At 38.9% G+C, this 21,605-nt stretch overlaps 1 protein-coding gene across 1 annotated transcript in view; it reads right to left on the bottom strand.

The window, feature by feature from the left end:
* The window catches only part of LOC117545113, a 111,517-nt gene extending 93,043 nt beyond the window's left edge, over positions 1-18,474 (bottom strand). Inside the window, exons 1-2 of the mRNA XM_034214796.1 lie at positions 18,252-18,474; positions 13,109-13,234 (exon numbers count right to left, since the gene is read on the bottom strand). Of these exons, the coding sequence (XP_034070687.1) occupies positions 13,109-13,125 (17 nt within the window). The 5' untranslated portion in view covers positions 13,126-13,234; positions 18,252-18,474. The remainder of the gene's footprint in view (positions 1-13,108; positions 13,235-18,251) is intronic.
* Between the last annotated feature and the right edge of the window lie 3,131 nt (positions 18,475-21,605).

Genomic DNA, 21,605 nt, shown 5'->3' with positions numbered 1-21,605 from the left:
TGAAAGAGATACAGTACAGTGCTGCAGCACCATCAGTGTCTGATTTATTAAAACAACAACATTGTAACTGAGAAACACTTAAATGCTACATTTCAAATGTTTACAATTCATCACTAAATTCATGGCAAACCAATTTTAACATCAAGCAATAACATTAAGACGACATTGAACTGATCTTTTAAATAAGTTGTACTAACAATGTAGTGAGAAACATGGGCTTGTGCTTCACTGAGGACCTTTGTCATTCTGACAGGGAGGCAAACTGCAGTTATTACACTTCACGTTTTGAAATATGTGTAACTCTGTTAATATAAAACCCTGCTCAAACTTCCTTACTTTTCCTAAAATTGGTATATATATATATATTATTTTTTTTTCATTAACATAAAATAAATCTCACGTACCCCCTGCAGTACTCCAACATACCCCTAGGGGTCCGCGTACCCCCATTTTGAGAACCACTGCTCTAAGGTACATGTTTTCTGCATTTGTATATGGTATTTTGTCTCATTATATTGTTTTCAATATGCTCTGTATTATGCTGCTGTCCATCTCTTTCATTATAGACCTCACCTCACAAGTTCCTAAAAACATGTGTTGTACTGCCAACAGAGTAAACTCATGTGCTTGTATATTGAATAGAGCGCTTCTGTTTAAAAAATAAATACATGAGCCCTTTCCTATAAATTACATTCAGACATTGAAATGGTGCACACTCATACACCACAGTGGAATGCCATATTTCTCTAAATCAATCATCCTCAGAGAGAAAAATGGAAATGCTGTGCCGGGAGGACGTGGACCAAATGCCAATTTGTCTCTTCCTCTTTCTTCTTGTCCATCCATTTGTTCCTACGTGTCCATACATCTATTCCATGGTAACTCCATAGCATGACCCTGCTCCTTCTAGTCTGCATAATGCCACTTCAACAAACTGCAATTTAGAGAGCTTCTCTTCCTGAGGGCGTCACTGAATAAAAGATGAAGCATTGCAAGTAATGGCTGCTGACTTTGAACTTTCACTCCCCTCACCTTCCCAAACACTCTGCCACAGACATTGTTTATGAATCATCTAAGGATTCCTGGTAAAACAGTTGCTGGAAGTTAAAATCACTACCTACAGTACCTGTGCTAGGAATGGACTACATGCTTTGCTTGCTGAAGAGATATTAATAACACAGGTTAAGATGTTTTACTATGTCGGATGATGGATGGACGGACGGACGGACAGATTCTAATGTCTGAATAAAAGCTAAACGCAAAGTCACAAAAAGTAAGATGGACAAGCCCTTCATAAAAAAGTTTAGTTAAAGGTGGGGTAGGTAATTTTGGAGAAACCGGCTCGAGTAAGCTAGAATTTGAAAATACACAGCCGGAAAAAATCTGCCACTTCCTTACAGAGCCCCTCCTCCAACACACACAAACTCGCACATGACCAATGAGGGCACGAGATAAGTTTGTGCACAGATGGAAGGCTGACAGGCAGGTAGGCCATCCAGTTATTTTAGCCGGGCCGGGCCTGGCTTCCACAGATGGCATTTTTTTTATGGATTTTTTGTCAAAGCACTTCAGATATTCATTGCTATCGGGATGTTAAGAGCATTCCATGGAATATAACAAAAAGTGTATCTCGAGCCGGTTTCTCAAACTTACCTACCCCACCTTTAATTATCGCTATAAATGTCTTGAAAAAATTCCCCAAGTGATTCAAGTGCTAACCACTTCTTCTTGGGGTGGATTCATGGAGGTGTTATGCAACTTAAAACACACACAGAAGCTTTGTACTACTATTAACTATGTTATACCCCCAGTAACATCCCTGCTAACCTTTTACAAAGCATGCTGTAGTATATTTTTATTTCTCTCTTTCACTACCAGGCAGCAACAGGATTGTATTCATCTGCACCTATAAGTCTCGCAATAAGACTTGCAACGATGATGAAAGTCATGTCAGTCACCCAGCATGTAAGGTAGAGTATGTGCAACTTCAACAGCGCTTTGGCACAAGGGAATCGTTGAAATGTTACATCTTCACTATTGTCATGTTAATGTAAATGCTAAATGGAGTGCATTTTTAAAGCACTTTTCATGTCTTGGCGCCTACTCAAAGCACTTTGAAACACAAGCCAGCATTTACCCGTTCACTCACACATTCATAAACTAATTGCAGAAGCTACCATGCAAAGTGCCACAGGAGACACACACACACACAAACACACAAACTGTTTATGATTAATAACTGACATTATTTCCTTTGCAAACTCAAACATATCATTATATACAACTCAAGGTTAAATTAGACAGCCTTAACCACATCACTTTGTTTGATAGCGTCTTCCAACAATTATTATGGGAACAAAGAAGGAAGTCAGGTGTAGTATTATAAATACCAAACTAAACATATGGAATAGTCATGTGTTTAGAACTTGTGCCGTAACAGAACGTGAAATAGAAATGTCATGGCGTATCAGACGTCATTGGCTGATGTATGACGCATGACACTTACCCAGCCACTTAAACTGCAGTTGCCGTTGTTTTCCTCCAACATAAACATCTCAGAAGAACACTTGTCCTCATTACAGTGACACACACACAGCCTGTTCTGATGGAAGCCAACCACTGTTTCTGTTTTTGCTCTTGTCTGATATCCAGCAGGCCGCACTCCATGATTCATTATGCGGCAGTTCAGTTGGATTTGAACTGCGCTGTGTGACGCTCGTCATTGTCATCGTTGTATGGAGAGTGATTAAGCTGCTGCGGCTCCTGCATTATTTGCGTGTGTTTGTGTGTGGAGGCAGAATGTTTCAACGTGAGAAGAGTGCTCCTCCTGTGGTGGTGGCGACACCTCAACACGAGTATCTTTTAGATGAGCGTACCAAAGCTCCCATTTATCTGACGCTAGCAACACACACATGCAGATATAGAGAGCTAACGGGAATCATAACAACATTAAAAAAGAACACGATGATCTGTAGGCACATGTGAGTGTAAGAAATGTTTTTACAGTGTTGTGGGACCAGTGTTGTGCTAGTTACTGAAAACCAGTAACTAGTTACCATTACTAGTTACTTCATTTAAAAAGTAACTCAGTTACTTTACTGATTACTTACACCACAAAGTAATGCTTTACTGTGAAAAGTAACGTTTTTGTTACTTAAAGAAAGGGCTCCCATTAATGCCCTTATATCCTTCCTTTCAGTACTGTTATTGCATTGGAGAATAATACAATCTGTTGATCAACTTGACATGCATTATATGCAATCTGGATTGCATCGATATTAGCTGGCTTTCCATTTTTGTATATTCTTTCTCCAGGTAGTTGGAAAAAGTTTTCCGTCCCATATGCCGTGTGCCGCCCGGACATGCTATCATGCTAACTAGCTCCCTGAAAGCGGGTGACTCCACTGTAGCAATAGTCGGCATGTGTTCTACAACATACCGTGCAATGGCTTTATCGACTTTTCCGTGGCTAGCAGTCCCTTGGTTAAAATCCAGCCGCTGTTGCTTAGGTGGAGGTGGAGTGGTGTTGGATGAGTCTGGGTCTGTGCCGGTCTTAGCTAGCTTCGTCCCAGCATGTTGTTTTTGCAGATGTTTTAAGAGATTTGAATTACTGGTTTGGGCAGTAGATAGGATCTTTGACCCGCCAGGACACAACTTACATTTAACAGAAACTTTCTTTTCTTTGTGCTCGACAAAAGTGAAATAGTGAGAATATCTCCAGGTGGAGAAACTAGACAAGAGCTCCGCCGCCGCCATGATAGTCTTGTTAGTAAACAACACAAACACGCCCACAGCCCGTCTCCGCATGTGACACAGGAAGTATTTAAGTACATTTACTCAAGTACTGTACTTAAGTACAGTTCTCATCTCTGTTCGCCTGGCTGTTGACTATATAAAAAAACTAACGCAGTAACAGAGTAATGCACCATGTAGTAACGGTAACTGAGTTACTGAATTTAAAAAGTAATGCGTTAGAGTACTAGTTACTGCCAAAAGTAACGGCGTTACAGTAACACGTTACTTTGTAACGCGTTAGTCCCAACACTGTGTGGGACCATGTCTATCTGCACACACAGACATGAGACCTCCCAGCTGTGAGAAGCTGGGAGAATCACTCACAAACAGACACCAGTGTTTCCCCTATATACAAATAGCGGCGGCCCAGCGCTGAAATATGCGCGCCGCTGCTAGGGGGCGCCAGCCAGGTATCCAAAAATTTTTTAATATATTCTTTTTTTCTTTATAATTAAAATAATAATAAGTGGCGACCCTTTTTCGTTTTTGATTGTTTGTTATGTGGATTTGTAGTATTTGTGTTACTGTATGTTCAATAAAGGTGTATTTTTGCTGAATCTTGAGACATTGCCACTGTATGTACTGGCAGGGCCGATTTTTTACATAGTAAGTGATGAAAGTGGGGTTTGTTGGCTTATCAGGCGCCCGCAGCTCACAGCCAAAGTGCGAGCGTGTGAGCGAGAGAGCGAGCGAGGGAGAGAGAGAGAGAGGGCGCACCGGTACCGGTGCTGTTGTTATTAGAATCTGGTGCTAGCTGCGCTAACGGATATAAGAAGTAGATGTTTCTACAACCATGGTGGAGGAGAGCTCTCCTGTCAGACTGAGAGGCTCAGAGGGGGAAAGGACTCTCTGAGTATTTAGATAGTTAATTGTAGTCTAAGTTATCTCAGTGGGTCTCAAACAAATACTGTATGTTTCACATATTTCAAAGGCACTCCTTTATAATTATTAGGATAAATAAAAACAGGTTTGAAATCATTCCAATGTATACTATGGGACAGTAAACCAAAAATATCGTTTAAAGTTGGTGGGATACAAAAATATGCATAAATTAATAAATGTTAACTAGGTAAAATAAGATATGAATGAACCACAAAAATAAAATAAGTTACATTTATTTGTTATTGGCTATGGTAGGTTATTGGTTATGTTCACATACTTATTTGATTATTAAAATGTAAACCGATCTTTTTCATATGGGTGTTTTAGAGTTGTACCCCCTAAATCAGGTCTCTAGTAATTGTGTGCTCAAAGTGCACCAGATTGAAGCATTTTACTTTAAAATGTTCAAAAAAATCTTCCTGTGGGGGCATACCCCCGGGACCCCCCTAGAGGATGTGACGTCCACCCCCAAATTCAAACATGTTCATACAATACTGAATACATTTGAAGCCATTTTGACGTATACGACCTATGTCAATACGTTTCTGTTTTTGTAGTGTATTTGTCTTTTGTGGAGATTTTTCATTTATTCTTTATATATAAAATCTCGCCTAGGGCAGCAAATTGGCTAGAACCGGCCCTGGTACTAGGCCTCAAGAGCCTTTCTTTGGCAGACACATAGAAACAAATTGGCGGGGCGCACTTCGCACGTGCACACACTAAAAAATTCCACGCGCTCCGCGCTCACATTATGCTGAGCCCACGTGCCTTAGCGCCGCTGCTATGACTCCATCCTAGGGGAAACACTGGACACACACACAACACAAATACACACATCCGTTCTCTGTGATCAAGCAAAACATCTTCTCAACGCACAAGCGTATAGCATTTAGGTCATTGATGCGTAGTGATGGGCGCAATATAAAAGGAACTGAATTGTGACAGATCAAAGAAACAGGCCGAGTAGGAAAAAAACTGATCTGACGTCAGTATCATGAGGCCAAAACCCTTGAACTATGACTTTGCAATGAAGCTTCAAGTGCTCCCTCAGAGAGGTACTTCATGGATGAAGTGTGTATTTCACACTGAGCCTGTGTGTTTCACAGGACTACAGAAGGGGTGTTTACTGTTAAAGGAGGCATAGAGCGGTGCAGTGATGAGTACTTGTGTAGGTCGATCTGAAAGTTAGCATCTCAAGGGCTCCTTAAAAAGAAACAAATGGGATTTGGGAATACTGCAGAAAACACCACCTTTATCAGTTGAAGCATAAATACAAAATGAAATAGCTAAGTTATGTATGTAAGTGGTGTAGTGGGGATTTTTTTACTGGGGGGACGCTATTTTAATTAGGTCATCCCAAACAATGCCACACAAGTGCGCATGCGCGCAGTGCACTCACAAAACGGGCAGACAGGTCCACATAAACTACCGGTGTCAGTACCAGATATGTTCGGGCTACCAGATATGTTCGGGTGTATTTCCGTCGCATCCGTCATCCGTCATATTCGTCATATTTTACGGCAACTCAAGAGGGCCATCACGGTCAAATTCCGAACATTTAAACATAGCCGACACTTCATTCTTTACTTTGTCCGTTATTATATGTAGAAGATTATACTTTTTCTCCGTCATGTTGTTTCCTTAGCAACAACTTCAAACAGGCATAGCCTACACTTCATTATTTACTTTGTCCGTTATTATATGTAGAAGATATTAATTTGTTCTCCGTCATGTTGTTTCCATAGCAACAACTTCAAACAATAACAACTAACAGCTAGCCGCAAAGCTAGCTTCACAGCCACTGCTCCGTTTTCGGAGACTTTGCACACGTTTTTCACAAACATTTTCACACGCTAGGAGTACTTCCACTAGCTTCGTCTTGATCTGTAGATGTGATTTGATGTGTCGTGTGTCCCCCAACTCCTCTCCAAAGTTCAGATATTTAATAAAATACTCAGGGGGGTTTCCTGAATGTTCATGCCCAAAACCAAGCACTAGGCCCTGGGTAATTAAGAGGCTGATCTCGGGCACTTTTGTCCACTTTCCCTGGTGGTCGAAACTCAAGCCAGACATCCCTGGAATCGTCTCAGAGAGTAGATGATCAGTGGGGCCTTGTTTTTACTGAATGATGTGTTTTTTTTATGGGGAATTCAAAATATGAGCTTATTTTTAGGATTTTCGGAGACTTTGCACACGTTTTCACAAACATTTTCACGCTAGTAGAGTATGGGAGTACTTCCATTCGCTTCGTCTTGATCTGTAGATGTGATTTGATGTGTCGTGTGTCTCCCAACTCCTCTCCAAAGTTCAGATACTATATAAAAATACTAAAAGGTAAATAAAACATTAAACATAATGACAAAATAACAACCTGAAATATATGTATTCTATCTACACATTTCGTAATTATCTAATCTAGTGGCCTTATAAAAGTGTTGGCTAAAGTAACGCAGAATATATTTATTTGTTTTAATTGTAAATCATTAGAAACATTATTTATGTGCACAAGTACATGGGACCCCACCATAGCACCCCACACATAACAAGCTGTCCCGAGTTCCTCCGGCTGCAGTTCCGCAGACGGCCGGTGTGTGGCAGCAGAGCGCTGGGAGCAGAGGGAGGTGAGTATATGACGGATATGACGGATGACGGATGCGACGGAAATACACCCGAACATATCTGGTAGCCCGAACCAGAGCCGTATCTATTATACGGCTCTGGCCCGAACATATCTGGTACTGACACCGGTATGCTTAGTCCGACTTTAGTTACTGTACTGCAAAAAGCAGACGGCGCTGCGCTCAGCACACACACAGACTCAAAACCATGGACACACTGGCACATAAGTTACATAAACAATTTATAGGCCTAAATTGCATAAGCTACAGTATTGCAACTAAGCAGACAGTGCTGCTTCTCTCTCTATCTCTTCACTTTCAACTTCAAATCTATTTAAAACTCATAACAAACAAACAAAATGTCCAAAGTTGTCCTGAAATTAACTTATTAAATAAACAAAACGAAAAATATAGCCATACTTATGCAAACAACATTGAATCTGGACTTGACATTATTCTGATTATAATTGCAAATAAGCAGACAGCGCTGCCACACACACACACCTTGGGTTTTGAAGACTGATAAATCCGAAATGGATTAACAAACTTTGCAGCCCAGTTTCCCAGCTTTGCAGTCTATCCACGGGTAAGCCTCTTGTTTCCTCCGCCACATCTCCTCCGTCCATACCTCTGGGAAAGGTGAGCTTGAGCTAGCTAGAGGAACGTTGCTAGCGCAGCTAACGTGCACGTTAGCTAGCATTATCCACGTCTTTAGGCGGCTCTTCTGATGATGTATTACTAGCAGCTTCACTTGTAGCTTCGGTGCTGCTAGCCTCTTTCTTCTTGTGAATTATATTCTTTTTAGAAAAGAAGTCAAGTAAAACATGTTAGCCTGCCATTATAGAGCTTTTTCGTTAGTGTTCTTGAGGGAAGGAGCTGCCGCAAAATCGGCGAGCTGGCTCGCCGTGGGTGTGTCAGTGACCGCAGGGTCACGAGCGTGATGATGAATCATACTTTTTTAAGGAAATCGTTTTTATTTTTTATTATAATTACTGTGAAATGTATTATGTTTTCGTCATTATTACAACAAATACACACTTGCAACTGATAACACTGGCAATGATTTTATATTTATTAGACTTAAAAAAAAGATCATGCTCCAAATAAGTGGGGGTACGGCGTACCCCCGCGTCCAACGCCCACTACACCACTGGTTATAGCTGACTAACTACATCACGGTTGCATAACCACAACCGCAAACTCTGATGCCAATAGCATTGTTTAGTCACTTTGTAGCGAAAGCCTTTTTTTTTGGAACTCTTAATTATTCACAACTGGGGTAAAGAATGTTATGTTATAGAAGAAAATGTGAACATCTTGTAAGAGAATAGGAGAGAGACAGACCTTATTTCAGGCGTCCAACCAAAATCTCATTCAAAAACCTGTTGAGTTTGAGATGAGCAAACTAAAAGGCTAACTCACTTCTTGGTTTAGAACTCACTCCTTAACCAACATGTTGAGAGCTAGAGCACCCATGAATCGTCTCCACAAATATGTCCGCAGTGTAAAGAGCTCGAAGTAGTAATCACGCAGCCCTGCATTCAGTCTGACAGCTCAGTCCCAGGTGACCAATTAAAGCCCTTCTGGTTACCTGCTCTCTGCACCAGATAGTATTTACTCAGCTTGTCCGTGTAAAGATTAGGAATACATATCTTTACACCTAAAGACAAACACTTTAATCTATTTGCTTGCAGTAAAAGCCACACGAAAGCAAGCAAGTGCCTGATAATGTATATGACAACGACACAAACAGCAGCCTAAGTGAGCTTTACCTGTACCTACTCTGTTACTTTACATCCTTTTCCTTCTCCTTTGTCCACACTTACTGACCCTGTAAGTCACATAGGGGTTCCGAGGAGTCTGATTTCTAGATGACAGCTTTCTAACATCAGCCTTGTGCCTCTGGTTTTCCTGAAGTGCTTTGTACAATGCCATTACAGACGGTGGCCATTTCCTTTTCAAATAGCTCAATTTCCCCGTACAGATTCCTTCAAAGGCGTGTGAATAAATCCAAAGCTGGCCCTCATCAGATTTCTGCCAGCTTAACCTCAAGTGCAAGTAATTCAATCCGTTGAAACAGGGACTGGTACATTTGCTCTGGCCAGCTGTACAGTCAGATGATTCTGATGTGAGCAGAGCCAAAGGAGACATTAATGAGATATTAAAGCTGCTGCTGCGTGACGGCCATCTTCTTTTATTTGTTGGCTGTATCTTAAGCTTCGATGAGGCTCATGAGAAAGACATCATGTCAGTTTTTAAGACTCGTCAGGCTGAAAGCTTTACTGCTACTACTGTATCCAGTGAAAACTGACCCTAACAATGATCACACAGCTCCATCAGTCACAAGAAACTCAGCACGGCTTAAATCCAGGACAGCATGATGATGATGAGACTTTTAGTGTGGCCAAGGGAACATGAATCACAAGTTTGCACACGTTTCAGTTCCAACTTCGACAAATTAAAAGATAAAACTAAAGAAAACGTTCAACTTCTCTCTAGTTTATTCACATTCCTGACAAGAGTTATCAATTTCATCAGGTAATGTAATGGAAACAAATTATTTAAATTTGATTTTGTAGTCAATTTTGTAAGGACATTTTAAACAATAGGGACTCAGATTTTTCTCTCGATGAAAGACTCCAGTAAGGAGTGTAATAAAAGATATGCACTCTTGATTAAATGTCATTTATTGTCCCATTTGTGGACAGAGAGATGCATTATTGAAACAACGTGCAAAAAGACAGCGGTATGGTTTCCCAAAGGAGAAATAGTTTGAGTGTTCTTTCCTTTAAGTATGACATTTTGGCCAGTGTGACATTTAAATCAAGACCAAAAAAAACACCCTTTAGAGGCAGTTTACAGTAGCATTGTAAAATGATGCAGTTACGAGAGTCACCATTGAATTCACATGAAGATAATAACATGATTCACTCTGTGCACTCAGCTTTTCACAGTATAACTAATGGTTGTGTCACCCTCTAGTGGCTGAACTCCTGACACTCAATTCACCACGCACATCCGAACCGTCCTCATCATTATGCCCGGCCTTATCTTATCTAGGCTGAGTCCACAGAACGCTAATTTGAATGCATTGATTGTCAAACAATGACTGGTTCTGCCTTAAGCTTCCTATCTGAAGCAGACAAACCCTATTACAATTGTGTTGATGAGTATAACAAATAGTGTGTGTTTATGTGTCGGTGTGTGTACTTGGACACAAAAAGAGAGAGTGAGGACAAACCATGACACGCGATGTCCCAAATTGACATGAGATACACTCACACACTCCACTGTGGACGTCATCACATTGGGACTGTGGCACAGTTTGTCCAACAAGACGGAGGGTGTGTGCACGCATGCACTGTGTGTACAACTATTTGTAGTTGCACTTGCCTGCAGGTGCGTTTATAGCTACTTTCCCTGATGCCATGACTCACCATGAGTCACAGGCTCGAATGGAGAGTGGAGTTGCGCAAGTCAGGATCTTAAGCAGCAGGTCGCAACCTCACCATTAGAGAGGGGGAGTCACGTTGGCATAGGAGCCGGGGGGGGCGTTGGATAATGACGAAGGTGATTCAACAATCACTGGTGCGTCACAGTGCATAACACATGGGGGGGGGGGTAGTGCTGAAATACCGTAAATGAAAAGTTACAGTTGACAGGTCGGGGTGGAGCGAGAAGGAGGAAGGAAAAGACTCGGGTATGAATTATACATCCACTTCCGCCGGTGAGAGACACAGGTATAATGATAGACAAGAAGTGGGTGATTCACAGTAGAATATTGAGCCATAGATAAACACACACACAGAAAGTGTACTGTATGCACAGTGCACACACACAGAGACACAATGCCAGACCTGTTTCTGCTATCTGCAGAATGTGCAGAGAAGAAGAGGAGAGGACGTGCAACAGAGCCAATAAGATACAACTCCCCACAGCTCTTATCACACTCGGCCACAGCACCACGCACACAGAGGGAAGGGATGTATACATGTTTAAGGGAGGCAGGGAAAGGAGAAAAGTGGGTTTGGAGAATAACAACAAACAATGAAAGTTGAGTTTGAGACCGACACAAAGCTAGATTTAGATTAGATAAGCTGTATTGATCTCAAATTTGGAAATTGTTAGATAGATGAATGACGATAAATTCAGCCAATAATGGGAAATGTATATTATTACATTTTATTCGGATATTTACTATTAATACAAAGACAAAATCCTTTCATTGATACAACAAGTGCAGTGTCTATCCAGTCTGATAGAGGAAGACAACACTGGAGAGATATACAGAGGAATTATTTGTAATGTACTTTACTTTTTCTTATGTTAACAACAATGGTGTCGGCTGGAGTTTGTTAAGAGCTATGGAATATTACGTTTTCCATCTTTGACCACTACACCTTTGCCCTTCTTATCATTCTGTGTGCATCAACAGGTTTTGAACAAAACAAAATAAAACAAAATAAAAAGCACTTACATACTAACTAAGCACTTACATACTAGCAAAGCACTTATATACTAACAAAGGGCTGGCTTACCTAAAGCCAGTTGAGTAGCACTTGAAATGTGTTGGCTCTATGAAACCTGATGTACTTTATGATTCTGTTTTCTTCAAGGTTGTATCTTCTTGATCGAACGCACTTATTGTAAGTCGCTTTGGATAAAAGCGTCAGCTAAATGAAATGTAATTTAATGAACTACTCTTTAAAATGCAAAATAATCATTTTATTTATCAGTATACTATAAGAGGCACATTTGTATCGGTATCTGCTGAAAAAAATCCATATTGTGTATCCCTTACAGATAGATATAGAAAGACAATCAGACTATATTAAGTGTAGCAGTGTTGATTGTTATTGTTCCCTCACAAAGGAGGTCTGGAGGTATGTAGGGTTAGATAAATCAGCTGCCCATCCCCCACAGCACACAGGCAGATTGGTTACTGCTCCTCTGTGGCATCACATCCAGGCTTTTTGTATTATTCTGCTGACTAGCTAGCTTCTTAGAAGGAGGGAGACATTGAGTAAAACATATTTGTGTTCAGCAGTGTGTGTGTGTGTGTGTATGTGCCTCTGAAGGATTTGTTTGTGCAAATTCATGATGGTATATTTTGATTTCTTGCCACACTGTGACTTTAAGATTGAATGTGTGACTCTTAAATTCCAGAAACTCCATTCATCTAATCATACATTTGGTTTTTGCTGAAAAAAAAAGAAAAGGAAATACCAGGCTTTCAAAATGCCCAGACATGTTGGGCTGTAAACCTTCAAGCACCTCATCAACCTGTCTTATCAAAACAGTGAGAGACAAGTAGGTGAAATACACAGCATCTGCTGTGTCTCTGCCAGAAGAGGTGTCCATAAAGAACAGTGCGGCTGGGCTTGTTTTGAATTGAAGTCCATGTCCGTGTTGTTATTCAAACAGACAGTCTTTACAGTCTTGCTTCTCTTTAAATGTCCTCACCTCATGCAAACCCTGAATAACAAACCTTCTAAATCAGAGTCTTTAAAGTTCTGCCTTCAAAATTGATTTTAGAAAACAAACAAATCAATGAAATGACTGGCTGGAGGCACGCATTGTTTCTGCAAGACATATTTTACAATATCCAGGAGATACAACGGGCTAATAAATCTGCAATATATATGGCTGAAAATGCTTCTGCAGTCCCAATGCTACGCTCACAACAGGAGCGTGGGCAACAACAGTTCCAGGAAGCCCCAAAATAGAGACAGGAAGTTCATTCAGTAAACACAATAAAACATGTTAACGCTCTGTGTAAAAGCGCCTGTCAAAAAACAAAAAATCGCTCTTACTCCATGAGTTGCTCCATTCCAGCACCCCGGGGCTCCGCTGGATCCCCAGGTTTGGGTCGGCGGTCCTCCTCTTACAGTGTGACCCCTGGCTCTCATACACACATGTGTTAGCCTGGCAGCATACACCTACAAATATGTGGGAGAGAGAGAAGTGATGAATGATCAGATGGGGCGTGCTATCTCTCCCTCATTCATCATAATCATTACTCATTTTAAAAGCGGAGGTTTCATTGATGTTTCGGGATATGTACAGGAAGTACAATCACTCAAACCAAAGGCTTGTCTTTTGTCCATCCTCTATGTCCGTCCCCCTCCCTCTGTCTCTTTAAGGGCCTCTGCAGGCCCCTCAGAAGGTGTTGAGTTTCAAAGTTGTTGTCATACTGTGTGATTTATGATGAAGAAACAGAGCTATCCTTGGTTTCTCTTTCCTGTATACATGTATTCACAATTACTATGCAGGATCTATGTACTTAGACATCTAAAGAAAATGTAAGAAACACGAAAGCAAATGCAGATTCAGTGCAAAACATAAGTATTGGATTGACTTCATCCACTTTCGTCAACAATTTCCAATAAACTGAGTTGTGTTAGACCTCATTTAATACAATTATTAACATGGCAATAACCGACCCATGTAAACCCAACTTTACTACATCAGCTAATTTGACATTTTATGGTCCATTTGGATTGTGTTAATAGGTCAGTGTTCAGCTAAGAACATTACCCAATTGAAACTCAACTCTATTTAGTAAGATCAACTAAACTATACTTTTATAAACGATACAAATAAAGTTTCTTCCCACCACTGCATTTTAATTTATTTACCTGGTTTTCATTGTTATAATTTGAGTCATTTTAAGTGGACTTTATAAATCGGAAACTTTTTTTTATAGTTTCATAAATCTGGTGATTTATCAGAATATTTGTAGAATTATCACGGTCTCCATTTTTGTCAACTCATCCCAAATGAAGGTCCTATTTGACTCTCATTGTATTATGTCTGATTAATGTACCTTATGGCATAGATGTGTTATATTATCTTCTTCTTCTGGCGTCTAACGTTGGTTCAATTGAATATGCAGGGTAGTCACTTTCTGTTTAAGAACAAATTCAACACGCCAAGATTTTTTTAATCGTCGCCCATGAACCTCTTTTCCTCCAATAACATCGGCCTATTTCCCACCCGAGGAAACGCCATGAATCTAATGAATATTATTTATGTTAATGCGAGCTAATTATGCAGAGCTGCTGCACCTGGATAAACTGTGTATGGGTGGTGACACTTCTCTCGCCCCGAGCCTGCGTGTTAATTAAGCAGAACATCTGGCGAGGAGGGGAACACACCGCCGAGTCAATCCGACGGGACCCTCCCTTCATCCAGAGTGCAGAGTGTTTTGGAAAGTCAACTTCACTTACATTTGGGATGTGCGTACATGTATCTGTTTGGGCCAAGAACTGTTCAAAAATGATAAGCAGCCAATCCCAGCTTTCACTGAATTGTTCATCCTGGCATAGAAAATACAGCGCAGGCTTTTTAATGTGTGAGGTGCATCGTGAGGAATGCAAACCGAGGCACCTTTCTTTGACATGCTTCTACATTGTTTATCTACGTGGTCCGGGCTGTACAATAACACTGACTTATGCCCTAATTATTGCGTTTATTGATGGATCAAAATGAATTGATCTGACAGTTTTTTTAACAAAGTACTTTGCTACATAATCTCCTGAAATGTACGATTACCTACTATTTTCTACATCATCTCATTGTACATTAAATGTCTTTATTTCTTTGAGTTTTTTTAACATTCAAAATAAACAAAGATAAGCATTTTCAAGACATGCCATAATGTTTTTCCAAGACTTGATTTTTTTCAAACTTTTTAGATTGTTGTTTTAATAATCTATTGATCTTTAAGGAAATCTTTGCCTTAGCTACTTTGACTGAAGTTAGACGTCAAAAAAAGGAAAAGTAGTGTTTTATTTTTTCCACTGGGAAAATGATTATTGTTTTTTAGAAACCAGAATGATGTTGCAATCATAGAGTCAACAAACTATTCTAAACTCAGACTGATATGTTTTGGAATGAGTCTTTTAACCTAAATCTGACCGTAACAAGTAGATACATTTTTTGAGCACTCTTCTAAATGACCTTGGGATGGTCTTAATCCTCTTCTGGGAAAGTGGCCGATACAGTTTTTGGAAACCGTGTCCCAGAATGGCAAAGTCTGCAACCGACTGACAACCGGACAAAGAGACTTGTACCAGCTGCTCACAGCTAAAAAGGCCAACAATACATCAAACAGCGGGGATAAAAGAGAGAATAGTTACACTAGTGTCCCAGCTTTTCATATGCTGCGGTTCTATCTAGGTCTCTATTCACTTCTTAACAGTGGCTACATGTTGATCGTCACAAGCTTAAAGGTCATCATTTAAAACAGAATTATAAAAAGGGTATCCAACACATTCTTCATGTTCCTCCTTTCATATATCAGGACTGTACCTTCTCTCCCTCACCAAAGTCACACACATTCACGCTCAGCTTCCAACTAGTCATGCATACTAATCTGCGCTGTAACTTAGAGCAGTGGCCAGCCGCTGCCTGCCTGTCCCATCAAACATGCATAAGAAACAGATGTATCTTTGATGTATGCTTGTTCGCTTTGCCCCATGTGCATGATTGTTTGGATGGATGTGTGAGTGTGTGTGATGTGTATGTGATGTGTGTGTGATGTGTGTCTCTGTAAGTGTGCTCCCAGGCCCTGCGGGTAGAAGCCAGAGTGAGGAGATGCGGCTGCATGCCCCAGCACAGGAGCAGACATAAATCCATGGCAGGACAAATAATCGATGCAGTGATATGTTGCCATACATTAACTTTAAATGCATTATTCATATGACTGGAAGCAATGCCATGACTCTATTTAACTACTATAAAACATACTGTATACGTTTTATAGTCTCTATATTAATTTAGTATTTTAAGTTTCGTTCACAAGATTATATCCACAGTTTCGTTAGACTGTAAGTGGAATTTATAATAATGTATTTGAATATTGATTCTAAACTTATATTGTATAGAAATAATACATAATAGGGCTAGGCAACATGTTATGGTCTACAATCATAGATCACCTAAGTCATTTCATATCTCAATAATAATATATATCACGATAAAGCAAGTTTTCTTTCTTATTTTATGAAAATAACTTAATGAATAACACATGTTAAAGCCTCATTTTGTATACCCCTGTGTGAATTAAATACATGGAAATGAGTACTGTAGTACAACAATACTAAAGAGAGTATTAAATATCGATGGCTTTTGGACTGTTATTCGTACAATTTAAAGACATCAGGAACCGTTGATTAATCAAGCCTTCTGTAACGGAATAAAAGTGATTTACTACTTATTTGACAGCTTGGAGGCAATGACTTTTAAGTTCCAAGGTTGATCAAATATATAAGTTGTACAAAAATATTAGAGACAATAAGATGTATAGAAACAACTATAGGAAGCGTATTGAGTTTGGTGTGGATTTGTTTGTATTTGTTCTTTTGGCCACCCGGTGTTTTATGCATGGTATTTTGCTTGCTCTGCGATTAATGAAAGCTATGGCACTGGTCCATGAGACTCATCTTTTAGCACCTTGACTCGTGAAAACTTCCCTTGCATTATATTGTAAAAAAAATATCATGAGTCACCAGAGGTGAGAGCTTATGCTGCTCGTCATATGCCACACTCGTGCCAAAGGCTGCCTCATTCGGTCCGTCCCGTGTGTGTGCGGTAACATCTGTAATGATATAAATAAAGCCCCCTCTCACGAGTCCATGACCATGTGAAGTGACCCTGACCCCCCCTTCCTATCATCTCTCCACACATTTCTGTCCCTCATGCAATCCTTCCCCCCCAAAGGCATATTTTTCCTTTGTCCCCTAAGACAATTGTGTTACTCACTCTCACTGTGGAAGCCTGTCATTTCCACATGTGTTGGCCGTAAAACAGCAAAGAGCCGACTAAAAGCATCCTTTTCCTGACTAGCAGGGTCACAATTTGTCTCATATAAACACAGGACACACCTTAGCCCAACAGTTTGCACATATCCTTCTGACCCCCTTACCTCCCAAAGTGCTCTTCTTTCCACTGACACAGGATACCAATGCATAAAACTAGCAAAGCTGTCTGACCTTTTTTGATATTTCCATAAAGAGAAGTAAAAGAGATTAACATAACTCTCAGTGTGGTTTTGTTTCAGACATTTTCTGTTGCAAGTAAAGTCCTGCATTCAAAATGTTACTGATGTAAAAGTACAAAAGTATTAGCATCAAAATACACTTAAAGAACCAAAAGTAAAAGTACTAGTTATGTAAAGTGGCCCATTCAATTATGCATTAAAGTGTTTTCAAAGCTTGTAAAGGTGCAGCAAGTTTGAATTGATTTGTATTCTGCAGGGTAGCTTGTTAAATGTACTCCATGTGTCATATTTATATAATTCAAATCATTAAATCAACATTTGAAAAGTGACTAAAGGTATTATTATTATTATATATAAATGGTTATTATAAATGAAGTGGGGTAAAAGTACACGAATTACCTCTAAATTGTAGTGTGTGGTAGAAGTACAAAGCCCCTCAAAATGTTACTTAAGTCCAGTGAATGTACTTCTAACCCCCTTACCTCCCAAAGTGCTCTTCTTTCCACTGACACGGGATACCAAGGCATACAACTAGAAAAGCTGTCTGTCTTTTTTTTAAATATATTTTCACAAAGAGTAGTAAAGGTGAGTGACTCTCACTGTGGTCTTATTTCAAAGATTCAGTGAACTTTAAGCGAGTTTATGTAGCTTGAGAAAGTCTTAAAAGAAGCTGAACACTGAGGCTGGTGTCTTTTGTGTTTCTCAACGTGCCTCGCGCTGGGTTTCCCTAGCATTGTCATGACAACAGTGTGTACGCACCGACACTAGCCGCTGAAAACAATACACCCACGAAGATTTTTGGCTAGCTAGCAAACTTCTGAAAAGTTAGCCCCAAGCGTACAACAACAGAAAAGTCGCGACTGAAATGATATAAGTTCGCCCTAGCGACGAACAAGTGCACAAGTGCCTAGTGGAGACAAAAGCAGTGTGTAAAGATGCATTCATTCACATACCTTCCTGACGAATAAATCCTCCTTTCCTTCGCGGACCGTGTTAGCTAACCGCGCCAACTTCACTTTTGTTGCGTTGCTAAAAAGTGTGTCACACCGGTATTAACATTTCCTTCTCCTGTAGACTCTGTGGACACTTGTAGCCTTACTGCTCGACATGTGAGGTAGTGAGAACACCGTCCAGCACTAACTTCCTCCGCCCAGAGATTCATTCTCTGCTGCTCTGTCTGCTTCTATCAAAGGATGCTTTGCTCCGCCTCACTCAGCCCTGCAGATAAATCACTGAGATCCGGGAGATTTATAGGTTGTGTGTCTTATGGGATGGCAGGATGTATTTTTCCCAAAAGCATGTTCGAGGATATTACTGAGATTTATAGGCTAACTTTTTTTTTATTTGTCAACCTTTAACCCTCATTACACCAACAAATATAATATAACTAGCCTACCTACTGGATATAACTGTAAGAAACAATCATAACAAAAATGTTAAAATAGTTAAAAATCTAATCAAAGTTATATAGCACTTTTCATACACAAATGTAACTCGAAGTGCTTCACAAACCAAGCTTGGGGATTAAAAAGAACACTTAATACTAACGAAGGACTGAATAAATAAGGAATAAAATAATAATTAAAACAAATACAAATAATAAAAAGGAATAAAATACAATTAGAATAAAATACAATTCAGTTAAAAATCTCTTTAAAAAAACAGTAATGACATAACTGATCATTTGAAAAGATGAATTATCAGTTTAGGGTTAATTTGCATATCGTGTAAAACAGAAACAGACTATAAGCACATGAGTAAATCCCCACTTGTGTAAATTAGGTGTTATGCCGGCAAACATGAACTCATTACATATCATTAATTAAAATGTCATAGTTTTGGTCTGGGGTTTCCCAGGACTTTAATTTGGGTATTATTTTTCGAAGCAATCATTAAAACAGATAAAGAAATCAATAATATGATGAACAACTTGATTTTGAATTGTTGTGATATAAAGCACGTTAGATGTGACAAAAGGTATAGCTCTAGGGTTTGCTGTTCCCAAATGGGATTAAGGTTAAAGTAACTGTAACTCGCATGGAATCGAGTCACCTAACACAAACCCTAGGTTCATTTTATTTTTTTAGAAATGGTTTGTACATTTGAACACATTCATGTGAATTCTGGCAAATTATCTTAATAGGAGATTAATAGGTATTTAGGCTCCACTCTGCTATCTCATTATTGAAGTAGGCCTATATGACCCTGTTGATATTGGCCTAATCCTTTGAATTTCCCCAGTTCAAACAACCCGGGTGACACCGGCATTAACTAAAATAATCCAGAGTAGACTCACTGAATGTTTCACATGCTACTCTTTACCCTAATGAAGTTTAGATTTCACACATGGTTTTAAAGAATAGCAGGCAGTTGAATTTGGTAAACAGAGTGACATATTAAAATACAAATTCTCTATAAATGATCTTGTTGACAGGTTTCTTGTTGGTCTATACACTTTTCTTGAAGGAATCTGAAAATATTAACTTAAAATATGTTAAAGAGAGTTCTCAACCATGTATTATGAATAAACTTGAATTAGGCTCATTCTTTGTTTGTAGTTTGCTGAAAAATGAATAAAGGGGGAAAAAATTACTTAAAAGACTAACACACATAATCTTTAACATTACAATATCATCTACACTAGTCAAGTAGGCATGCTGTAGCTTAAAGTTTAAACAATGTATACACTCAATAAGTTAAACGCACCAATTGATACAAAAACAAAAGTTAATGAGAGTATTACAGGAATTTAAAAACTTTAGATTTTGTATTATCAAGTTTACAAGGCAACATGCTTTAATTAAAGCGGCATTTGACTTGCATGCATACACCAAGACATACAAGTCGATGTGTGGCCTGGAACTGTGGTTAATAGAGTACAGTATAAAGCAAACAATGCCCCAGACCCTTGATGACATTGTGCACAAAAGCAGTGGCCATAATAGTTATTCTACAATAGGTCAAACTAATTTTCTACTTACAATTTTAGCTGCAGTTTGAGTGCTCCAAAGCAATCACACATTTTAGATCAATGGATTAAAGTAACTCCATTTTCTCAAATAGTACTTACAGCATAAATTACAGCTGTCAGGGTAATGGTGGTTCCATAAGCAGCAGCAATAGCAATCATTGAGTAACTGCACTACTTGAAGTGTGATAATATATAATATAATATGTCTGTACAGACAAATTCATCCAAACCTGAAAAACTGAGACACATAAATCCATAGTGCACACAAAAAACTGCAGATGAAAATGTGCCTCCATGGCTTTTTATGGCACATTTACATGATGGATTTAAGGTGCATTGTTCCTTTTTAAACAAATACAAAAAGTACCATGGCATAATTACCAATTATAGAAACAGCAATACAAGTAGTGGTAAAGTTATTATAAGCATGTTTAAGTTTTGGGATAGGCCAACTGTTCTTATGTGTAATTTATATTTATTAGCATTGCAAAGGATCCCCAAATTGATAACAGTGAGGATTCTGCCCCATCCTCTCTATCATATCACACCTGTTGGATACTTTATATAAAGGTACAACTATAATTTCAGAAACATATTTAAAGCATCTCGTAGAGTGCAAGAATATTTTTCAAGACTTGAAATTGTGTGTTTTATTGCATTTTGGGACCAAGTTCCACAAATTGCTGACAGCAATGGTTAATATCAGGCAGTTCACAATGAGCGTCACTAGATGGCGATAGAGTGCCACAATCTGACACTGTCCAGTGAGGTAAAGGGAATTTCTGTGATTTTAGTTCATCATGATGTTTGTCTGGTAACAATACTTGTACTTGTATGCTTAAATATAAGCAAACAAAAGAAAAAAGAAAAGAAAAAATCACACAATTCAATATACAAATATTTTACATGGGGAAATAATACAGGCTATTCTGTTTTTTAATTGACGATAAAGTAATTACATTTAATACATGCAGGTAAACAAAGGCAACACATTTAGAACTTATATAATTAATAGAATTACACATATAAATATAGTGTTTTTTCCCTCCTTTATTTAAGAAAATACTTATGTACATCATACATTATATAAACACAAAACATTGACATCAGGGTTACACAGTTTCACATACAGAGTGAAAAAGTACAACAATAAATAAAGAGTAAAACAAATAGATAGAAAATTAGCAAACAAACGGTAGGAAAAATATATATCAAATACTGATTTAGTTTTGATTTCCTTCTTCTTATACATTCTATCAATAGTGGTGCCATATTGTTGTAATTCTAAGTAGAAATGTAGAACATTTGGTTTAGATACAAATATATTTTTATTTGG

This window comes from Gymnodraco acuticeps, unplaced genomic scaffold, assembly GCF_902827175.1.
Source record: "Gymnodraco acuticeps unplaced genomic scaffold, fGymAcu1.1, whole genome shotgun sequence".
Classification (NCBI taxonomy): Eukaryota; Metazoa; Chordata; class Actinopteri; order Perciformes; family Bathydraconidae; genus Gymnodraco; species Gymnodraco acuticeps.
The sequence above is the reverse complement of the archived record's forward strand: the minus strand, read 5'-3'. Positions and strand labels throughout refer to the sequence as shown.